The sequence below is a fragment of the Platichthys flesus genome, chromosome 21 (genome assembly GCF_949316205.1).
Source record: "Platichthys flesus chromosome 21, fPlaFle2.1, whole genome shotgun sequence".
NCBI classification, from domain to species: Eukaryota; Metazoa; Chordata; class Actinopteri; order Pleuronectiformes; family Pleuronectidae; genus Platichthys; species Platichthys flesus.
This window is the reverse complement of record NC_084965.1, coordinates 4,519,291-4,543,509: the sequence shown is the minus strand read 5'-3', so window position 1 is coordinate 4,543,509 and position 24,219 is coordinate 4,519,291. Positions and strand designations below refer to the sequence as shown.

Here is a 24,219-nt window from a genome sequence, read left to right as displayed (position 1 = left end):
TGTAAACAGGAAGTCGAGCGTGTGCCGGTGTCCCCAGATTGCTCGGATAGCAGCTCGTCAACTCAACATGGGAACAGTAATCATTGTAAAACGCAGAATTTAACAACACAACAGCTGTTCACTAAAAAAACAACAGGGTCAGCAACACTTGTAACTGATTATCCTGGTTGAGTTCTCCACTGGTAGCCGAGGCTGATGCTGGTTGTTTTTCCGCTGGACGGGGGTCATGTCAGGATACTGATGAATCCGCCAAGGCTACTCTGTGACTGACAAGACCCAATCAGGATCTCTGTTTCTTCCCATCCACACTGAGACACTGCACAGGAGTCTGGACCAGAACGGGTCCAGACTTCTCAGCTTGAATGTCTCTGAAACTCCAGACGTATCCGAAGCAGAGTTGATGCGTTTTCAAGCTAAAAGTACTAGTGTTGATGTAGCCTTTGTATATATATACTTATATAAATATATGATCTTTTGACAGAAACTTGAAGACAAAGTGAATGCTCATCAGACAGAGACACACAAAGTTATGTGGACTCATCCCATATGGGCTCGATTACCCTGTAGTCCAGGAAAGTTTTTCTCTCCCCCCCTCTTTCTTGCGCGGCCCGAGCGGGGGTGAAGGTTTTAGTGTGTTTGAGATGGTTTATGTTAATGTTGCTTTTATTGAAACAAGCTGGGATGTGATTATCGTCCCGCTCCGTACATACAAGCAGAGGACTGCTCCAGTTTCCCCCGTCTCCCTCTGGCATGGAGATCAATGCAAACCAACTAACGCAGGGTAATAAGCCATTAGTACACACATTGTTGGAGAGATTTACATACATCGACCGGCGAACTGATAAACTGGGTTCCGTGTCCTGGAGGTAAGAATTATTGTGTGTGTGAGTGATTAGCTGAATGAATGTCAGGATAGTGTGTGTCTGTGTGTGTGTGTGTGTGTGTTAGAGAGAGAGAGAGAGAACCAGTGCTGCATGATCTCTTCCCTGCGACTCCTCGTCCTGTGTGATAGGTGCCAGATTGTGTAGCTGAGAGCCAGGTTGTCTCAGCTCGTCAGGAGCACCGGGTGGAGGGGGGGGGGGGGGGGGATGTGAGGATGATTACAGTACACTGTTCCTCTGATCTGATTCATCACTAACTGTCTCTCCTGCAAAGGGTGAACTTATTATCCCCGTCTCTCCTTCCACGCTGGAGCCAGCTGCTCTCCATGCTTCCCAATTAACCCCAGGCACCCGTCAAACGCTCCAATTAAGGCCTCCTCCTCCTCCTCCTCCTCCTCCTCCTCCTCCTCCTCCTCCTCCTCCTCTTCTTCACGAATGCATTTTGCCGGGGTTAACCGGCCCCGGCTCCGGTTGGGATGCTCGAACACGCAGGGGTGAGTGAGCGAGCCGGCAAAGCGTTGAGCTTGTTTGTTTAGGAGCTGTCCTAAGCAATGTTGTTGCAGCTCCCAGATTTATTTGAGGCAGGTTTGCAAACAGCTGAAACGAGTAAACACGCCCAGATGTTTGGCCTCCTCACGATGGAGCCGGCGGGCCTGAGGGGGGCTGCCGCTCTAATGACACTCTTGTTCCTCTCTCTTTATGCCAGGGATTTTCAGGGGGTTCATTTTGTGACTACATGCTTTGGAGTTCATGGGAAGTTTTTTAGTGGCGACCACTCAGAAACAGCATCTCATCCCGGAGTTGTGTGCCGTGATGATGATGTCGTTGGTGTTTGAATTGCGTGAGTGTCTTTTCGCTGGGCGGAGAGTTTCCTCCCAGCGCTGCCTTTCAAAATCCAAAATATTCAGCTGTGTGTTTTTGGAGCATGGGTTTCAGATGAGCAACAGTGTGTGTGTGTTACTGTAGGTGAGGTACAGGTTTCAGCAGTACTGCCAAATCCTCTGAGACTGCTCATATTGTGTGTGTGTTGGGGGGGAGCCTGTGAGTTTGCGCAGAGGAATGGGGGGGGCTCTGAGGCTGATATGAAAGTGAAGGGGAGAGAGTTGTCTCCCGACGCTGCCGTTGGAAGAGCCGTCAGAGAACGGAGAGTCTGCGGGACTCCCTCTGAGCTTCAGCTGTGTTTGATCTGACACCTCCACTGTGGTATACTCCACATTGCTCCATAGAACACATCCCCCCCCCTGCTGCCGATCCAGCAGCACAGACCCACCGGACACGCAGATGAGGCTCTGGACTTGAACGCCAGACTATAAAGTTACAGAAATGATTCTCATCCAGATTTTTCCAGGGTGATGTCTTCATGTTTCTTGTGTGATGTCTAACTTTTCAGTTCACAGTGGTGTTCTCACGTTTAAGGAGCAGTAATTTCAGGGCGTTTTTTTCTCGTTAAATATCCATTCGATTAATCAAGTTGGTCCGTCAGCTCTGGATAATGTACACAGTTCATAGGTAACGGGGTAATTTGACTGAGCTGATGAAAATAGACCCATTTAGTCATTGGGTTTGTATGAGTGTGATTCATTGTTCTGTTGGTTTAAGGCCTGTGCAGCCCCCTCATTAGGAGCATGTACTTTATGGTTGTTTACCCCGCTCCCCCCCCCCGCTCCCCTCTTTACCCCTGTCTATCACTGGCATGTTGAATTAAGGTGGGAGTGCTGATGGAGTGACCTTATTCTAAGGTATTTTTTCGGTCTGACGAAAGATAAGGAGAACGCAAAGACGCAGCGGAGTCGTCCGTTTCTTCATCTGTGGAATGTGTGACCCAGTGTTACCCTTCTGGAACCGTTCCCACTCACACAGGAAGTCTAGCTTTAAAACGATGCCATTTCTCCATTTTCTCTTCCCTCTCTCCCTCTCTCCATCTCTCCCTCTTTCCCTCTGTCCCTGCATTCTTCTGACTGGCTGCGGCGCATTTCAGGACAGCTTCATTCAGCATTCCTTTACATCCCGATTTATTTGCCCACCCCCTCTTCCTCTTATTTATTTATTTTTTTAAGTCTCCCTCCGTTTAGGTCCGGCTTTATCATGCGCGAGCCAAACACCGAGACAACTTCATCACATCCAATTTTCACCCCTTTAATTCGGTTTAAATGGCATGGCCGCGAGGGCCAGGACGGGAATTAATAAGAGCCAATAAAGCTCGCCACTGGGGCATCGAGGCCAGTCTTTAAGTAAACATTATGACTTCTTGAGGGGGGACTCGGGGGCAGCAATTGATGAATTGTGGCGGGGCTTGGGAAGGGCTAATTTCTCACTTAGCCGTCCTGATGGGGCTAGCTAATAGGCCTTGCTTTGCCTGGCTGATTGTCTGCTGGCTTTATTATTGTGCATTATCGCGCTGCCCCCTGGCTGTTGTTACAGTCAGCCCCGGAGACGCCAGGGCCCATCATTAATCACGTAGCTGCACTGACTCACTCAGCTTCAGCACTTATCCCAATGACACAGAGGAATGAAGGCAAGGGACGAGGTGCAGAAATGAGAAGGTGGAGAAGAATGAGAGGAGGAGAGGGAGTATGCACAGAGTAAGTCAGCTGAACTGAAGAGAATGAAAAACTTCAAGCCCAAGTGGGCACGAGGGTTTCACACTGACTCCATAACCTGTAGCTGTTCAGCCTCCGAAATGCGCTCAGTCACTTCCTTCAGATAGCGCTGCTCTTTGTCACACACCTCAGTTGTAAGGCACCGAGGATAAGAGGAGCATATTCCACACAGTCCCCTGGGCTAAGTGTGAAGACCTTCTGTCGCTGCAACTGCACTCGCACAGGACCATCTATCTGCTTGATCCGTTCCTGAGTGCACAGGTGAGGAGGAGGAGGCAGAGAGAGATGTGTGTGAGGCTTTCATCAGTACAGGAATTTTTCCATCTCCACTCATCTCCTCCCTGGGGTCCCCTTTCTTATTTATGTTCTGCACACAGTGTGATCGCACTTGCATACTGAGAGGTGTGTAGAGCACCTGGCGCACCCACTTCCACGCACGTCGTCACATAGCGAGGCTCATGAGCTCCTCAAGGCGGCACACAGCACACGGCACAACATGTACTCTGTCGGTGTGAAGGCACGGTGAAGGATGGTGTCTTCGCGCTCTGACTGTGGCGTCACGCAGAGCTCCTTCTAAAGCCTTGTATGAAGAATGCCTCCACAAACACACAACTGTTTTTCCTGGAGATGAGAGGCCCACTGACAGGATACAGACCCCACTCTCCTGTGCTTTACAGTATGTGCCATGTGCAGGGGCCACTCCGGTGGAAAACTTGGCTATGGAGGACGCGGTGGCTGCTACAGAAGTCTGTAATCCTTCTAATAAAGTTTCAAGCTCATGCACGGATGCTGTGCAAACAAAGTTTACGGTAAAGTCGGGGGGGAAATTATTGCAATAATGCAAATTTTAATCTTGGCAAGTTCAAGGCAAAGAAAAGTTTGCATTTTGAAGTGTTTTTCTTGCCGTGCTTCCATGAATCCTCAAAGTCTTTCGCTCATGTAATGGGCTGCATTGTTTGCTTTGGCTGATCGAGCAGCTTTTCTGCCATCTCAAGAATCAGGGAAAGTTTCCGATCAAACAAAAGCTCTACCTTTTTAGCATGAGGCAAAAAAAGCTTACAACTGTAGGACAGAGGAAACCACGACTGTATAACTGGGCCACGCAGCAATAGAGCTTCCGGCATTATCCATTGTCTCCGTCTTCACAGCGCAACTTGCCCTGACACAAGTGGCTCACAACAAATGCAAAATATATAAATAAACAGTCTAATAAGCAGGGGGCTGTGGGGAAAAGGCACACAATTTCCATTGTGGGGCGCGCTTTATTTGGCCCTTATCTACTGGGTAGCGAGCGCAAAAGAGGCGTCGTGTAAGCATTACGATTACATCGTGTGGGTTTGTTACCCAGGAATGTAAGATGCACTCAGCTCATTCTGCTGTGCAATACACAGGGTCCCTCACCAGCCCTGCAAAGCATCTTAAGTGGAGAGGTCTGAGGGACCAAGACGCAGGCGAGGATAATCTTATTAGCTCCGCTGAAAGCAAGTGATGGGTTGTGTTTGTAAACTGTTTGTCCTTGACAAAAAAATACAAACACCCCTCATTTCCACAGCGCTTCCAGTTCCTAGTTGTGTGTACTTGTGATAGCGCCTCACAGTGTTTAGTGATGGAAAAATATTATGATGCAGTACCTTGTTTGTTTTTTGTTGTAAAGTTTCAAGGCAGAAAATAAATAAAACAAAGCGTTAAAAGTTTCCATGCTGCGTTCAGGAGATGGTTAAGAAAAACAACATAATAATTGTATCAACTTTATACTTTACAAAACTTAATAAAACACAGTGGGACTCACACATTGTGCATGTTAACAATATGAAACATGTCACGGCTCAAAAAAGGGTGAGAAAGACGACTAAACCAGTTTGAATGTGCATATTTGGGCCTCGATGTATGTGTGTGTGTGTGTGGCGGGGTGTGACTAAATCCAGCTAAATGGCCCTAACTTGAGGGGCTGGTCCCACGTCAGCTGTAGGCCAGACTTAGTGCCATCTGGGCACAATGTTAAGTTTCACTGGTGAATGGAAGCCACAGCCACCAAATCCCTGATGCTCCCTCCCCTTCCCCTTTGCCTTCCAGGGCCAAGGGCAATCCATAAGTGCAGTGTTGAACACAGCATAGAAACCTAAGTATGTGGTTTCCACAGAGAGTCATTGAGTTCGGGAACACCTCCTCAGCAGGGATTTTGAACCAATGACAGGTCCTCCAACCACCAGCAAGCACCTCCACTGTCTCCTTAAGGGGCCTCATCCCCTCATTGACCTTATCCAATGCAAACACATGCAGCCGGAGCCAGCGCATTCTGTTTTATTGCTAGATTCAGCTAATCTTGCTGTAGGACTTGGACTCCTCCTCATCCTCCTCCTCCTCCCCCATCGCCCCTCAGTGTTTTAGTTATTCCAGCTGTGCAGGAGCCCTTAATGTTGTTGGCATAGCTGCAAAACGTGCAAAAACACACAGGAAAACATGTGCAGGCATGCAGGGGCAAAGTGAGGAGGCGCACACACACACACACACACACACACACACACACAGTCCCATGCTCCACCCTTTCTCCATTCATTTTCTCCCTCTCTTATCCCACTTTTGCTCACAATCTCGCTCAATCGTCTCCATCTCCCATCTCGCCCCTCCCCTCTAACTGGCTGTGCCGCGGTGCGTTTGTGCCGTGTTGATAAGCCTAAGATACCAGATCTCGGTGGTCGCTGATGTAATGATGATGAATGCCGCGGCATTGCCAGTCTCCCCCCTCGAGGGGCCCTCGACACTGAACGGCCGCCCCTAATGAAATGAACACAAATACAGTACCTCGTCTGTGAGGGGGGGTTTCCAAATCTAAGAAGACACTTCAAGAGTTTATATAGAAATGTCCCCTATAGTTTCTGAGTGTGTGTGTGTGTGTGTGTTTGTGTTCTCTGTGATAGAAAGCAGGTTCACCTGAAGCAGTTTCATTAAAGTAAAGCTTGTGAAGACGTTGTTCCTCAATAACAAACCGTGGTGGTTTTTGATGCTGTTAGCAGCTCGTCGTATGAACCACGGGAAAAAAAGAACAGGATTTTTTTTTCTATCAAAGCCAAAAGTTTATTTTGGTGTTACACTTTGATGTGCACAATTTGCAGATGACTTTCAACTGGGTGCCTTTGTCGCAGAGGCGTATAATTTATGTTAAATTGATTTGCTTAATGTGCTTATAAAATAAGAATGTTTTTTTTCTGAGGGAACTGTCTGAATTGTGGTATTTTAAACCTGTTTAATCGCCTCCCTTTCTGTGTGGAGGGATTACAGTCGAGCACAAATAAAGATACGCCCTCTTTCTCTCTTCTCTAATTGGGTGTAGGACTGACATTTCATGGGAAAGACATTAATATGAAATGAACGTTTATTTTTTGGTAACAACAGCAACCAGTGCCTCGTTGTAAGTCCTTCTTTTTGTACCATGCCTCTGTAACACACGACTGACTCAGGGTCTGTGCGGGAGGGTCCACACAGATGGTTGGTACCTCTGCAGTGGAGGTCATGTTGTCAGTTGGTTTGTTCATGAGCTAAATTACACAACAATGACTGAACGGATTTCTATGAGATTTGATGGAAGCATATTGAGTCAGGGAGGAAACCATTACGTTTGGTTGCAGATCAGGAGACAGATCAATTTTCTTTCCACTTTCTTTGATAGAACGACATTTTTGACAGTTTTCTCATGCAGGAAAGAATTCATGGATCTTGATGAAAGAGAAGGAGAATGTTGAATTAGGTGCAGCTTGATTGAAACTATTGCCGTAAGTATGCTTGAGTGATGTAAATGTCTATAAAAATCAGATTTCTGCTTATAAGTGGATCAGAGTGCAGTGCAGGGTCAGAGTGACACATGAGAACGATGCTCAAACCACCACTTCTCCGTCCTTATATTAACATCTGTTACAAAATTACATAAAACACATCAGCACTTTGCTTTGATGCCGTGATGCTCTGTAAACACAGATGGAAGTGCCTTGGTGTTGGTGGGACATGGGCGAAAATGAGCAACACGAAAAAAGGCGAAGGCAGAGATAGGAACATCTGCAGGGCCTGGCTGTGGGCGTCCAGGTCAGAGGGATTATGGGTGAAAAGGTCCTGCTTTTAATTGCTGCTTTGGAACTGTGGCCTGCCTTGTGGAGCACAAAAGGCCGGTCAGACATGCTTCAGTTGCTCGGACTTGTGAATATCTGCCTGACCAGTGGAATGCCCCGCTTTCACCACAGCTCGCCTACAAACCCCCCGGTCCTGACCATCGCATGACCACTGCTCTCTCAGCTGCTTGTGCTGTGGTCTGACTCACCTGGGGGCCACGAGAAGACCCACACCAAACACACAGAGCATTTTAGGAGCCATTCTACACCGCTGTTGTAGAATGGCTCCTCTCTTGCTTCCTCTCCCCTGTGCTGCCTTTGCTCAGGTTCAGTCATTACAATGATGTAATGGCAGTTTAAGTTTTCTCTGATCATTTCAAGTCCTGGAAATAAAAGTAAAATCAAAGGCGTCTGTGATCAGATATGAGCGAGGAAATGACAAATGTGCACGTGCAGACAGTCATGCACGTGTACATATTCTTACAATTAACTTTTCCCCGCGCCGCAAAGACCCCCAGAAATGAAAGCATCCCCTCTATCAAATGCACGCAACAGTGATTTGAGATGATATCTGTGCAAGTAGGACAAAAAGTCTTTGGTTATGGATGACGGCTACACATGTATGCATGTGGGAGTGATTAGAGGACAAGCTCTTGTTTAATTCTGTTTTGATTGGTAGGGGAGTAATTGCATTGTGTTCGTTTTTTTTCCCTTTGCTGTTTTTTTTTTTGTAAGCCAGCAATTGCTTACAGATGTTGTTGCCGGGTCAGAATGGATGACAGACTCTGGTTTTTCAGGGGGTTGGGAAAAAAACAAACAAAGCGCACAGTGTTTGTCTGAAGTTTACCCCTCACCACTTCCCCCTCGCTTTCCCTCCTTGGGGAGTTGGTGAAAATCTGCCCCCCCACCCCTTCCCTCCTCCCCACCACCACCCTTCTCTTGTAGTTTTTCAGCAGCACGCCTCTGTTTGCATTACAGCCGACTCTACTCCTGTCCTCTTATATCCATGGATGTTTATGGGTTGGAGGACAATTAAATAGCACAGGTGGGGAATTAGCCGTTCTTCATTGGAAAGAAAACGTCACTCAGACTAAATATTTCCATGAGTTATGGCGGCTAAGTAAAGGCTTTGCATCGGACCAAATGAAGCTGTCCTGTACTTTGTGCAAAATGGCTGGTTGCGGTGTATCACCATGAAGTCTCCATAATCAGACACCTCCATGACCTAGATAGAGTTGAGTTTGTAGACGGCCTCTGAGGTGCTGAACCGAGCAGCATGTCTGCAAGACTGTTGGCTGAACCCCCTTCTAAACCCACAGACAGTATTAACTTGAACCACCTTTATTCTTTGAAAGAAAAATTGCCCGGCACCATGATATTCCCAAAAGGGCCTTCAAACAACCCCGGTTTTTTTTCTTTTCTTCCAGGACTGTGAATGTTTCTCACTCTGTGGTATCCCCTTAAGGTTTCTGCTTTCTCTCTGGAAAGACTGCCAGAGCCGGATTATCAGTGTATCCACAAGCTTCTTCTATTCATATATTTATAAGACATAGTCAGGATGTCCTGCCTCTGCATGTTTTAATTCAGAAGTCAGAAGTTTAGCGTGACAGAGTTTGAGAATTAGTTCATTCATATTTAGTTTTTTGGGTTATTGAGATAACAGCCCACTCGCAGGCGAATCAGAGCCCAGCAGGTTTGAGCTAAAATAAATGAGGGTGGTTTGCTGGGTTGACCCCTGGTCTGCTCTGGGCATCGTGGAGAGAGAGGATTGGATCTGAAGTTTTCCTCACAAGGTTCCCAGTGTTGAAGTCTTGTCTCGAGGCAGTCTATTGATAAAATGTTTAAAATGTGGTAGATCAAGCAAGAAGCGAATAATGCAGAAATCACCCACATGCGTTATTCTGGTTTTTACAAGTGGAGAGATGAGAGTGTGTGAGATCTGACTAACTTCTCCTTCTTCTCCCTCTTCTTCTTCTTCTTCTTCTTCCTCTCCTTCTTCTTCTTCTTCTTCTTCTTCTTCACCAGTTATCTCGTCGCCATGAGTTGTTGAGGAATGAGCAGTCGCCATGGAACACCAGTCGCAGGCCAGTTCAGCAGCTGAGAAGAAGAAGAGAGTTGAGACCATCGTGGCGACCAAGGGCTCATCAGTGCGCAATGACATCAGCGAGAAGGCCGTGGCCTCTAGCACCACCTCCAACGGTACGCTCCGCCTCTAACCGACAACCAGCCACTTCACACAAACACAACTTTGGTCTGTGGGAACACACCCAGCTTTCAGTCATTTTAATAACGGCAACATGTCGAGCACACAGATGCTATTAAGGTTTTATTCTCCAATCGCTAATAATCGCTCCGGATATAAGTTGTACTAAAATTACTGTTATTGTGGAAAATATATATTTTTTTCAATACGTCGTAATTGAGAGAAAAGTTGTCATTGTACAAGAATGATATTATTACAAGAATAATTGATTGTTAAATTACAGCCTGACACGAAAAGTTACGACTTAAATTGTAAAATTATGACCATATTCCCTAAACTTTTATTACTTTATTCTCGTAACTTTTCCTTTCTTTATTACAACTATTCCCACAAAATTATGACATCGTTCTTGTAAAATTGTGACTCTTCTTGTATTTGAAGTATTATGACTTCATTATCCCCCTCCCCCCCGCCCAGCCCCCCGCCTCCTTTAAGTGGCCTTAATACTCCCTCTTTGTGTAATAAACCCACCATCTTAAGTCTATTATAGAGAGAGTTTTTATTTAATTTAGTCACGCAGGCGTAGAGCATCTCACTGCTAAGTTCTTTCTTGATGCGTTCCAGACCTGTGAGGTTGAGACGGAGGCGTGGCTACACCACGTCACCTTCTACCTTGTTTACATTGTTGAGCTTCTGGGCTGCTACTCATCCACTGAGGGGACGAGGAATGTTTTTCTTTGTGCCCTCGCTCTCATCACTTGAAGCTGAAACTGACCAACTCCCCCCAAAAAAACACGATTTAAAGATGAAGACAGGCACAGATCCTTTTCTTACGAATGTTTACGTTTCCCTGTTCTCAGGCTTCACCACTAGTCACATCCAACGCTTGCTGGTAGCACAACTCTGGCATGTTTACATAGCAATGTCTTCAACACATGCTATTAAAAAGTGGCATGGGGCTTACAGTTCATTAGGCCTGTCGTCATTCAGCCTTTCATTCTCGACTCAGATGCCGGAAAGAGGAATATTAGAAGCCAGTGTGTGTTTTTTTATATTTTACTGGAAGCCTCGGAGCATCAAGCTTAAGTCATAACAAAACCAGAGTTGAGATCACCACAGTCTAAGCTGCAGCTGTGCTCATTAGCAGTGAGAGGATTTGGATGGTTTTGTGTACGGTGGGTTGGCTCTTGTAGCTGGAGCTGGTGGCCTGATAGAGAGTTTTCTGTCACCCCCCCCTCCACCCCACCCTCACCCTCCACTCTGCTGTTGTCAAATATGATCACCGCAAGTGTGAACAGCAGACAAACCGTTTTGGGGAAGGGTAAACAAACTGCTGTGACTCGGTCCCCATATGGGAGTTATCGCAGGATATGGGTAAGGCAATGCATCCTGAGGCATCATGGGAACACTCACTCTTACTCACTCCCAGATGGCCGGCGCTGGTTTATTTATTAAACGGGCGGCAAGGAAAAAAAAATAATGGATGCAATTTGGCTGCGTGATTGTGGATTTCAAGTTTTTTTTTCTTTCTCCATAATGTGCCGGTAATTGCAGCACAAGGTTTGTCTTGGAAACTTTCCTACACCGACTCAGCCAGACAGCTTCAAGCAGTGTGGCACTCCCTAAAATACAGTAGACTCATAATTCACTTGAAGATGGGGAGGGGATGATACGTATCTGTGCAGAAAGGTCCCCTTTAGATCCCAATCTGGAATCTTTGGGAATCATAAGATAGCTTACACATTCTTTGTGTGGTTATAATTACAGCGCATTCCCAAGTGGCCCCCAGAACTCATAACCTCTTATCAGGTGTAACCCTACACTGGCCTCAACTTTAACCCCCGTAGCCCTTGCCCCGCTGCCTCCCTGCAAACAAAAGGTAATTGTGAGCAGCTGCGGAACCCTAGTGGCGAAATATTTCCACCCCGGCAAGCAGAGTGTAGCTGCCCCCCCGGTCTCTGCACAGTGGAAACCCTGCGGTGCGCTGCGATAAGTTGTGAAAAGTGGGGAAATAAGTGCGAGGTGCAGGTGGAGTGAACTTGGCGGATGTTTGGGATTTGGATCCACTTGCCAAGAGGCATTGATCTCATCGGATCTTCTAGCTGGATCTGTTTGGATTGACACACTCCTCTTCTTTTCTGTTTTAGCTTTAAAATCTTTACTAAAAGTGTAACTAGTGTAAACACTGGTGTCTTCCCCTCTTGTCCTGTAAGTTTGGTCCAAGTTGAGCCGCCACAGAGTAATTATTGAGTCCTGGTAGAGCGTTCCCACATGCTTTGCTAAATGGTGGCTTCATCCTGTGTGCCATTCATCTCCGTGCCCCCTGCTCTTGCACTGACAGCTCAAAAGGGCCGACTGTGCCACAACAATGCTGTGATTGGTGCTCTTTAGGAGGGGTTTGGGGGGGGCGCTCCCCTCCTACCCTCATCATTCGGCAGGCAGGTGGACCACAAAGTCCTCTGATTCTTTTGTTGGGTCTCAGGCTTAAAAAAAAAAAAAAAAAGATGTCCCTGCCTGGAGAAATCTTGTCGTCATGGGATAATTTGCTATTTAAAAAAAAAGAGGAAAAAACATGGCGGGAGCTGAAAGGTTGAGAAGAAGAAAAGTTTTTGGTTGGCTGGAGTTTTTTTTTTTTTTTACATGGATGCTGCTGATTTGAGGAAAGCAAGGGGAGCTAGTTTAAATAATAGGATGAGACTTGAAACATTGGGAGGAGACGAACTGGACCCAGTTCAGGAAAATGTCAGGGAACGCCGCTTTAACATAACAGAGCTCCCCCAGTAAAGCAGTTTGCACAGCGGATGAGACGGGACCCTCCATAATGGCCATGTTTAAAAGGGCAGGAGCAAGGGTCTCGCAGGCAAACAAGTTAAGCCTTAAAGGGCAGCAAATGTTAGGCTTTGGTGTAGGTTACCAGAGAAATCCCTAAGCAAATGGAGAGCGTGGCTAAAGTGTTTAAAGAAGAAAAGGAGCACTTCACTGCTTTGAAAGAAAAAAAAAAAAATCTCCTGACTGGTGAAGAGAGGGAGGGATGATAGAGAGAGAGAGGGGTGGGGGGGGGAGAGGAGATAGAAGAAGAGTGAGGGGCCACCTTCCTTTTTAGGCAGCCATTTAAATGATCAACAGTAAATAGAGGGGAATGTCATCTGACAGAAATAAAGTTCCCGTTAACAGCGGGGATGGAAAGTAATTTACAGATATGCTGTCCCCGCCATCTTTGTGCCTCCCAGATAAGGTTTCATTTCAGAAACGGATAGGAGACATTTTCACTTACGGGCCCCCATTCTGGGACACCTGTGATAACAGCTTGTGGACCCCTAATTGAAAATGGGTTTCAAAATGGATTTTCACTTTTCTTCCTGCCTCCTCTACCCCCTCCCTCATGACTAACCCCCCCCACCACCACCACCACCACCTCCACCTCCTCAACACCCAGCTCCATCCCTTGTTTCCTTGGCGTTCCCTCGTCGTTGGCAGAGGGAGGCAATATTGGAAAGAGAAAGGGAGGGAGAGAGAGGCTTTTGGGGGGGGGGGGAATGGAGCGTTGGGAGCGGATCATCCCTCAGCTCGTGTCACAGCTATGACAGCGGCGTGATCCGTCTTATTAATGAAATCATTGATCACTTGATGGGGCTCATAATCAACTGTTTCTCTGCTGTATCCTGCCCACCCTCCTCCTCCTCCTCCTCCTCCTCCTCCCTCCTAATCTCTCCACCTCTGCTTTCCACTCTTTAAAAAATAAATCCACCCTATACAATGTTCCACTTTGGCAATGTGATAATTTCTGTGCTGCTAAAGGGAATACATTTTTAATAAATACATAAAATGAACATTAACACCCAACCACCACCCAAAACGTCAAGATTTACAATAAATATAACTGCTCGCTTTATTAAATTGACAGTCTCTCTTAGAGGTTAAAAGCTGGTGGGTATTTGTGAAATGATTTAATGTATCTCAACTGTTAAAAGGTGATCTCTGCCATCTGTATTTGTGCTGTATGTATTTCATGGGGACCAGAGGAGGAAGTAGGGGCCCCTCTGTGTTGCCCTGCTCTGGGCTCTAGCCTGTGGTGGCTAATGAGAGAGGACTGATGGAGGGATAAGGGACCTCATGGGAGCCCGGGCTGGCCCACAGGTCAAACAGCACAATGGAGGAGGCGTTATAGAGCCTGACACACAACCCCACACAGGAAAACTGGCTTTTAGTGTCAAAGGACCTCTCTGTGGTACATAAATAATACATATAAATACATTACAAGTTGTTCAATAAACAAAATTACACTGTGTGGCTGTTTAAAAAAAACTATCTGAGGCATAAAACATCAAATCTACCTGTAGAATACTCTGAGTCCATGTGCACACACAGTGGATGTGTTCTGCCTTCACTGGTGAGCCATAGCCATTTCATGGACCTCTGCACTGAAGGCAATTTCCTGCAGCAGCGGGGGGACAGGCGTTTGGCAGCGCCACCTCACAGGGGCCCAGGGCGCAGGATTAGCTTAGCCTCGCTGCTAATCAGGGCGGAGGGGAACCTCAGCTGCTGAGCTCAGTCCAGCCCAGCCTGGCCTCTATTGTCTGGCACGTTTCCTCCTGCCCAGAGCAGCCTGCAGGAGCACCGCTGCTACTTCACTGCTGGAGGAGGCACATAAGCCACCGCCTTTAGTATTGGAGCATGCTGTGGAGTTGCCGCCAGAACTTCACTGTAGTGGAATTGAATCTTTCTTTTTTTGGGGGGGGGTACATCCTACTTGTTGAGATGCTTACAAAAACTTCAAGAATAGTATTATTTTTGAAGTTTTGGCCATGGTTATGGTACGATTCTACTTTCAATTGCACTTTTTCCGAAAAACTAGTTAATGAGGCTATTACAAAATATAAAATAAAAGCGATCATCTAAAATGTAAGAAGTAATCTTTCATTGCACAGGAAAAACCACGGATAACCACAGTAAATACGTCACATGAAACCTGACCCACTGTTTGATGTTCAAGTTGGCTAACCAATACTTTTTTTTTTATCTTATATTGCCATATACTTAAAATTGTTTTTTTATTTGTAGAAATGACAAACAGCTATAGTAATAAGAGTTATATAGTAGGAAACTGTCTAGTGTAAAAAAAAGAATTATACGAAATTAACTAAAATCTCATTTGATAAAGTTAGCATGCTATCTTGCTCGCCCCTTCCTGTATTGTAGTCATTCTATCTATGCGACATTCTTCCAGTCTTGGGGTGGATAGCTCAACTTTCTGGTAATATTCTGCCCCCTATTTGTGTGGAGTGATAATTTGAATTTAATGGCTAAGAATCAATGACATACATCGTTACAGAATGCAATCTCAATTCAGTAATTCAGTCATAGATTATTGAAACTAATTCGTTGTGATAGATCACGCTGACCATCACAAAGCGTCTTCAGAGGAACCTGAGGTCATTTTCACTGACACGCTGAGAGCCGGAAAGGCCTTGGAGTCGCAGGTCACCCAGGTCAGAGACAAGTCGCTGAACCGATCACCAGCCTCACAAAGACAAATCACTGCGCCCTGTGTGACAGGATTGGGGGACATCGACCAGTCCGGCCCTGCTGCGTCCCAGCAGTGCCTCAACCAGGCCAAATCTCACTGCTCTCGGAGAGGAAGGCACAGGGGCGAGCGACCAAGGGCCCCATAAACTCATAAACCCATAAAGTGGAGAAACAGTAGTTGATTATTCTACCACTCTGTCCATTTGTTGTCAGGCATCAGTGGCCTCCCTCCTGCCAGGAGGAACAAAGCAGGAGTGTCCTGACCCTGCCAGGAGGATTTATTGTAGTGTGCTCTTATCCGCGTCCTCTCTGTTTTGTTCACTCACTCACTCTTCCTTACAGGGATCTTGTTGAATGTGATGAAACAGCAACTAGTGGCCTTACCACCAGGGTTGGAGTTTGTATGGAGAAAAGTGACTGTGCATGTTAAAGGGCAGGTCCTACTGAACTACTACATGACAATACTATATTCGAGAATAGGTTTTCAAGATGATTTATATGCACGTTAAAACCTTTTCTGCTTTTCCTCATTTAGTTATTTGTTCTTCACAAGAAAAAAGTACCACATGTAAATCAAATTTAAAGATACAGTTTTTAAATTTAGTTTGGTGAACCAAGATCATGGCTGGTGAGCGGTACAGCAAAACATCCAGAATTTCTGTTTCAAGCTGTTTTCAGCTCCGTGCTCCGAGCTCACTGGATTAAATCAAGACATGCTTTCAGGTATGAGAGAGCAAAAGGCCCTATACCCCCTAATCTCTCCCCTGACCTCCACACCTCCTGGGCCTTGACTCTCACCCTCTCTCCCTGCTCCCCCTCCTTGTTCCCCAGCCAACCCTCTCCTTCATAGTGCGAAAGAGGAGCCAGGATCAAAGGCCATAAACCATTGCAGTGATTTTTAGTGATTGATTAGAAGCAGAGGTTGAGAAGCAGCGGCTCCCTCCACTCTTCCCACCCTCTGGTGCTGCGCACGCATTCTCCCAGGGCTCTCATAAATAGCTCAGGCTTTAAGTGTGAAAAGAGCAGCCACGATTGGCAGACAGAGCCCAGAAAACACATCCGTGCCGAAGCAGCTTGGCCGGTTCTTCTGCCTCTTCCTCCTGGATGGCGGGGGGGGGGGGGGGGGGGGGTTGTCAGTTGATAAGAACCATTTGTTGTCTTGCTTGGATCTGGGGAGGGACAGTGTAATCCCCTTGCCCTGGTCTGTGCACAGAGCTGGAGGAAAGAGTAGGAGGAATTGATTTTCAGAGGGAGGGCATGCGGAGAATTGAACTCAGATGTGAAGCAGAGACAGGGTTTGAAAGAAACATTCTACTTGCGGGGAAACAAATGTCTGTAGCTTACAGCGGAGGGGCCGTGCAACTTGAACTTGAGCAAGTCCCTCTAATGTTAATCAATTGCATAGCTGTCTTTCACCATTCTCTCCCCTGCCTCCTCCTCCTCCCCTTGTCCTGAGCACAATTCAGCCCAGAGGCCCCTTGACAAGCGAGGAGTCCTGTAAAGGCATTTTAATAGACCATGGCCATTCAGTGGCACCGAGATTAATGCTCCCACATGCGTGCTTTTGCGCAGAGACACAAACACACATGCACTTCGCTCTCTCTCTCTCTCTCTCTCTCTCTCTCTCTCTCTCTCTCTCTCTCTCTCTCTCTCTCTCTCTCTCTCTCTCTCTCTCTCTTCTACGCTGCCTGATCTCACCTGGAGCTGTGAGTCTAATGATGTTCGGAGTGTGGGCCTCGCAGCGACAGCTCCAGTCCCGGGGAGATGTGTCTCATGTCAGACTCTGCGCCAGACAGACTCCAATAAGAAAAGGGGAGAGGGGGTGATGGTGGTGGTGAGTGGGGGTGGTGGGAGTGGGTGATCTTCAACACAGCTGGAGCGGGGCCAAAACTAAAAGTGCAATTCTCCGAAGGTTTTGATTTTTCCTTCGTGGTATTTACAAAGTGATTGGGCACATTTCTGAGTGTCATGGAGGATCTCATTACGCTCTTAAAAGGTTTTTATCCATCCACATGTTGTGAGATATGCGCACGCTTTGCATACTGGAGATACTCTGTCATGCATGAATGCAGACACATAATCAAAGATTTTCTCTAACTTTCCTCGACAATCACAATCACACACACACACGCACACACACTTGGTGCAACTGGAGGATGGGGTCGCGATTATTAACTGTTTGGCAACCTCATGACTTCATCTTCGGTGCTGTCAGAGGCGGCCCACATTATGTCTTCCCTCGGCTCAATGGGCTCTTTGTTCTGGCTTGGCTCTGGAGCAGCTCAGCATGGGGCTGCGTGAGTCCAACAGTCCCACTGCGGCTTGGGAGGGAGGGAGACGGATGGATGGATGGATGGAGGGAGGTGGTGGTGCATGGAGAGAGGGTGTGAGTGTGCGGGAAAGGGGGTGAGGGGAGATGCAGGGGAGCTTTAGGAGATTTGGGAAAGACATGGGAACTGAGAGAAGACTTGAGAGAGTGACGGATGACCGAAGGAAAACCATGATTAGCAGGGAGAGAGTGAGAAAGGAAAATACGTGAGGTGGGATGTAGAGAGTTAAAAGAGGGGGAATGAAGGATGGGGGGGGGGATGCTACATGCCACAGGTGAGTCCTGAAGTAGCCTGGAGCAGCAAAGTCTTTTTCTATGATAATTTCAGGCACCGTGATGCCTCCAGCCCACAGATTCATTCCAATACGAACACCAGATTATAAAGGCAACATGTCAACTGAGCTCCCACAGCCATCCTCGTGTGGAATGTGGGATTAATGGCAAAGTAATGCAAGAGATTAGAGAAGGAGGCGAGAGTGGAGGATTCCACTGGCGGCAGTGACAGGAGAGGTCATACATGAGGGGAGCTCATTACCGAGAGCAGACAGCAGCAGAGGGAGGACGGGTCGGGAGGACGTAAGGACAGAGAGTGTTGAAGCAGAAGATACGATGAGGAATACCAAGAGGTGAAAAGATTAAGCAAAAAAAAAGAAGTAGAGGGGTCTTCTGTATACGTGGTCAGATAGAGGAATGTGCCCAAGGAGAAGCTTTAACTTTTGTATATTCTTATAACCGCTATCTGCACTAGGTCGAACTCCCACTACAAATTCACAACAGCACATAATTGTGGCAACAACACCATTATACATTTTGTAATAGTTGGGTTTAGGCTATCGCAGAACTAAAAGATTGTTGTGTGGTTTAAAACAGGAGTGGCTCGGCCTCTCATCCAAACCTACATCCTTCATCCCATATTGTGCTTTCCTTTGCATTACAGAGGCATTTATCTAATCACATAGACAGCGCCTCTTCCTTTTTCCCCGACTCACCTCCACCCAGTACCCAGCAGACAGTGGTGGAGTCTGTTTGGCCAACACAGCAGATCCTCTAATCTACAGAGCTTTCCCTTCCCGCTGCAGACACTGTAATGAAGGGTCCAGGTCTCTCCTGTACTTTAAGGGAGAGAGGGGGGGAATTACACCCTGTTTTTTTATATAAGTCGAACAATGATTGAGGTTTATAAAGGATTCTTTGTGAGGTGATTTAGGACGTTCTAGGTCTTGAGGAGAGAACTGTGGAAAATGAGCTAATGTTATTTTAAGTAACTAATGTGTAAAGCTTGAATTTGAATTTTTGTACCAACAGGTAACTTAATGCATGCGCAGAGCGGCCTCCGTGGGCGCAGGGTGAGGGAGTCAGTTGAGTTGTGTTATTTTTATAGTATTTGGCTTGTAGTTTGGAATTCTGATTGTCATGCTCCCTGGTAAAAAGGCCTTGTGTCCAAATGTGACGGGTTAGGAACAGTAAGCGTTACCAGCTGCAGCATCAAAGGCCCGGGCGTGCTGTTCATTTAACCCAGATCCGTCACACTCGTGTGTAGCCTCTGATTCAACCTGTAATGTAGACATTCAGCAGAAAGCATAATACTGAGACTAATGTAGAGTTATTGATGCAAATGAACTCCCGGCACCTCTTTACCTGCAACACGTCAAAGGTTACCAGCTACATTTGAATGAATAAAATCACCACCGGCAAATTCTGTGGCAGCCCAGAGAGAGCAGCTCCACTGTGTCAATTTGAATCTGTGTCTCTGTTCTCTGTCCATGCTACACCGGCATGCAACGCTTTCAAGTTTTCAAAAATGATCTCCAAATGTAGATTGGTCTGGGAAAAACAATTATGTAATCTTAGCCAGGTGGTATAAAGTTATTAAACTGACTGAGTTATTATGTCAGACAACTTAGGCCTATATTAGAGCTTCAGCTCAGCTTCAGGACCACAGCAACCACTACTTGCATGTTTAACTGGTTTAACAACTGGTTTAGGATTCCCATTTTGATCTACTTCAGTTCTCAGATGACAAAAAAAAACTGAAAAATATTAAAACTAAAATTGCTCCTCTTCCTTACCTCTGGTGTTATTTCTTCAGTAAAAATGGCACACAATTACAAATATCAGTCTCCTAAATATGTCAGATTTTTTTCATCAATATCCACAAATTATTTTGTGGCAAATCTGTGAAAATGTCAAAAATGGTCAAAGTAAGTGAGGAGAAATTGCTGGATCTGCCCCCTGAATCAAATCTGTTACAAAAGTTAAGGTTTAATTCTTCGACTGATGCTCCACACTTTCGCCAATTTTCAATAAAAATGGTTCCATTCTTTTTTGCGTAATCCTTTTTTGTGTTATAATGAAAACTAAATTGTGAGACTTATTAATTTTCCTGTACATTGTGCATGTGCATTGTATTTTACATTTCCGTGTGAACTGTGACGTTTACAAAACCAACCGACATTATGATTCTCAAGGCACATGAAGAGTTTTCTAATGATCTTTCTAATTGAAACAGTTTCGCTGGTCTTCACCGAGCTGCGTAGCAGGTGTGAGAACAGATCAGCAGCGACGGAGCAGGCAGTGAATTACACAGACAGATCCAAACATTCACAAGCCTAATCACCACAGAAGAGGGAGGGGGAGCAGGAGAGAGAGGGAGAGAGAGTCCACTCTGGACTTAGACGTTCACCAGTCATTGATAAAGTGCTTAGCAGCAGGAAAATTAATGAATCCGGCCTGACTGGGAGAGGGGGGTTTGGGGTTGAAGGGGAGGGAGAGGAAGAGGAGGAGGGCTGCTGGGGGTGATAGGCTGGGTGGGTGTGTGTTTGGAGGGGGTAATCCTGTTCCAGCTAAATGGCTGATCCCTCTCATTCCTTAGATATCAAATGTCAAAAGTTAAATTAGCCTGCTAGCCTCAGATAGGAGTTAACATGGTTTTAAATGGGGTGTGGGGGTTGCTGATTCCTGCCTCCTCTGGGATGGTGGGCAGGTGCCTTTTGAAGTGTCTAATTATCCAGCTCCTAGTAAGTGCTGGCTAACTATCTTAATGAGGGTCTCGGTGCCTCAATGCAGTGCGCGCTCATGCACCGTGACACGTGCAACAGAAAGTGTGAATGTACGGTGGCCCTGGAAGCTCGACTTACTGCGACTTCACAAAACACATGCATGTAGATAAAACATGTGCAAATCGAGAAAACACAGAAATAGAAATTAAAAATCTGACGAAATACCAGAAAATAAATGCGACAGGCTCACGTTGTGTTAGCTGGGTACAAAAGATCTTCTGATCATAACTGTGGTATAACCAACTTCAACTAGTGTCTTCACGAGGCACAACCCACGGTGACAGTAGACGTGTCCCAGCCTTCAAGCTGCTGTGCGTTGAGCTCTCAGGGCCACTGTATGAATGCACATTTTGAAACTTACAAAAACACACACACACACAACATTTTGCTGTGTTTACATAAGAGTGCCCAAGAAGAAAAAAATACGACATGGACGTAAAGTCTAGGCAATTAAAATTTATGTGAAAGAGGTTTATGATGTCATCCTACACTGCAAGGTGGAAACATCCACAGTGGCATTTTGGAATGTACTTAATGTGCTTGAAATGACCGTATTATTTTATTTTTTTCTATTTTATCCTAACTGCTAGCTCTGGGTTTCTTTGCATTGGCTGGATATCCATTTTTCTTGGCGAGCTGTTCCTAATCTGAGTGCCACAGACTTGGTCCGAATCACTCTGGTGTCAGAAGTGGGATTCCAATGCTGGGGCCCAGTGGAAAGCTGGCCCACTCCGGTCTGGTGGGATGTGTGCCCAGATTCACCCGAAAAAACCCACTTTCCCAAATAGACATAGTTCTGCCGTAGTCTGCCCCAGCACACAATCATTTTGTATTGTTGCAGAGAGCAGTTTAAATAACCAACAGGTTCTGGCTGATCATTGCTGACTTGTGTCTTTCTGAAGCAGTTTTAATGTAGTCTATAAGGCAACCAGAGTACTAGATGGCTTTTAGCTTTGAAGCCTTGATCAAATGCATCTATTGGTGTTTGATTCCTTAAAGAATGGCCAAGGTGCCCTTTGAGTGGAAAACCTTAAAAGGCCTTAGCTCTCCACAGTCAAAAATGCATGAGTGTGCATTTTAGAGGGTGAGCTTTTAGCTCTCACTGCAATGCTCATTGCTCCCTCACAATGTGGCCCTGATGAAACGGTAGTGGGGTTTCAGGCCGCTCTACGGTGGGCCTATGCCCCTAATGGGTGAATAAGGGGTAGCTGGGGGCAGCCGGAGGCTTGGCACGACACAACCCTGCTGTGAGGCTGATTTGAGGTGAGCACAGGGAAAATGGGAAGGAGCCATGCTGGCTTTGATTTGCCCCTCCCCAGCCCCAGGGCTTGGAGGCTGGAGCTGCGAGATGCTGGGCTCTGGGTGCGTCCCTCCAGACCCCCGGCGGCAGCGAAACAGGCTGGGACTGAGGGCCACGGAGCTGGGGGTTGGGGCCTGTGCTGCCGAGAGCCAAATTGAGATGTGGGAGTCGTCAAATTTGCCTAGATGAATATTGAAGAGGGCGTTTGCGGGCGCTGTGTGGGAAATCAGGAGCTGACAATAGACTGCTAACCAGGAGAGGGAACATCCTGACCTGCCCCTGCTTCTCTTTGCAATTCGTCTAAGCATCAGTCACACGCTTATGGTTTAATAATGCACCACCATGGATTCACTCTTCAGAGACAGAATCAAACATGCGCGCAAAGTCAGAGGAGGTGAACTTCATGTTTGCTGACAGATATGTTGACTGGGAATTGCAAATCGTGCTGCCCACAGATATCAGGATAATGGTCGGATTCTGCCGTGTGACTTTCAGAAGATTTGTTTGTCAAGGAGTTTCTCGAATGTCACACACGTTAAGCAGATACTGAGCGCTGAACTACGTCTGTAACCTCCACATGATGCAGAGCTGAACTCTGTTGTGGGGAAGGCACTGAGCTCCTTGTGGCACGGAGCCTGTCAGCCAAGAAGTTGATCAGAAAAATACCTCACACAATTGCCGTAATCCCCTGCGCTCTTGTCATGTTGGGTTTGGTGGAGTTTGAGCGGTCTCCCTCTCCCTCTCTTGTCTTTCAGTCTGCACTAATCGTGAATGATTCCCTCTGTCTATAGCGCCAATGCCAGGGCCGGTGAATCAGGTACATAAGCCTAAGCTACTTGGAGAGGTGCTCTTATTAAACTCTAGCCAGCTGCTGGAATTTTTCTTCCCCCTCTCATTGTTAATTGGGGAGTCTTGAGTCTTTCCCGGGAGTTGATTTGCAAGAGAAAGAAAAAAAGGAGCAAGAGATTATTGCACAGAAGGAGAGGAGCTTTGAAGAAGTGTTTTGTGATTTCACTGTATAGCCTTCTCCACTCTCCTCCTTGTTCACTCTCAGTGTGCTCCCCAGCCAAAATCTGTTTGTGTCACTGACAACAGGGCTTTGAGAAGTTCGAAGGTTGAAACACAGCACATGTCTGGCTTTGGCTCAGAGGTACAACAACACCTCATCTGATGTTTTCGGCTTTTAGGAAAGGCAGTAACGGAGGCGATGGCCCTTTGTGCACCCGTGAAACATGCATGTCGTACCTTTAGACACTCGCTCGCTGTCTGAATGGGTTCAGGCTGGAGGGCAAATGGGATGCTTGAGAGTCAAGGGCAGATTGGCATGTGGAGGAACAGCCATCCTTGTTCTTAACCCCTGCCTCTAGAAAATACTTTCAAAAACAACAAGCCAAGGGTTTTGTTTCACTTCTCATTTCTTTGAATTGGCTGGGCACCCTTAACTTCAGCCCCCGCCCCTTGTCCCAGGGCCCAGCTTTAAGAGGAACTGGCCCCACTCCATTTCTCATTATCTCTTTTAAAATTTCATTTTGTCATTGCATCCATGCTCTCTTTTATATGGCCATATTAAAGGCCATGCAAAGGGTTTTTCTCTGAAGGTATTTGAACCAGAGTTTTACAATAGAGACCCCAGACAAGGGGAAAAAAGGGAGAAACCCGGGCTTTAGGATTTAATGAGTGGCTTGCTGGGGGTGAAAGGCAGATAGAGAGCAAGAGAAGGAGAGCAAGAGAGAGTGCATTTGTCGAGGGTTAGAGAGAGAGGAGAAAGAGTGGTAAGGGAAGAAGAATGCAGGAATGGAGCACCAGGTACCATTATAGTGGCAGAGAAAGCTCCTGAAATACTAGAGCTGGGGCGTGTGCTCTGATCAGGATGGCAGTGAGCACAATTACCTTCTTTTCAAATCCTTCAGTGACACTGCAGGAGGAAGGAGGACTTTGAAACTTGAAAGGCAGGAGCTCGCTTTCAACCTCAAACGCGAGCAGGAAAGGGCTCTGAAATTTGTTCAGTGCTCCCCATCCACCATTAGCTTGTTTCTTCCTCTCGCCTCCAGGCATTTAAGCGCTTTTTGAAAAGATGTTAAGAAATTCAATCACCATAGAGAGAGAGCAGGATGGTTCTTTTTCCAGTTTTTTTGAGAGGCATACTTTCCTCTGGTCCACAGAGGACCAGCCTGCTGCTTTTGTGTTCGGCTGAATAGACCTGCAAACTGGTGGAGGACTG

The 24,219-nt window shown here is 46.5% G+C and overlaps 1 protein-coding gene across 1 annotated transcript in view; it reads left to right on the top strand.

Annotated features, from left to right (window-relative positions):
* gli3 (GLI family zinc finger 3) overlaps positions 1–24,219 on the top strand; it is an 89,479-nt gene that overhangs the window by 7,727 nt on the left and 57,533 nt on the right. Inside the window, exon 2 of the mRNA XM_062379956.1 lies at positions 9,607–9,780. Within this exon, the coding sequence (XP_062235940.1) occupies positions 9,648–9,780 (133 nt within the window). The 5' untranslated portion in view covers positions 9,607–9,647. The remainder of the gene's footprint in view (positions 1–9,606; positions 9,781–24,219) is intronic.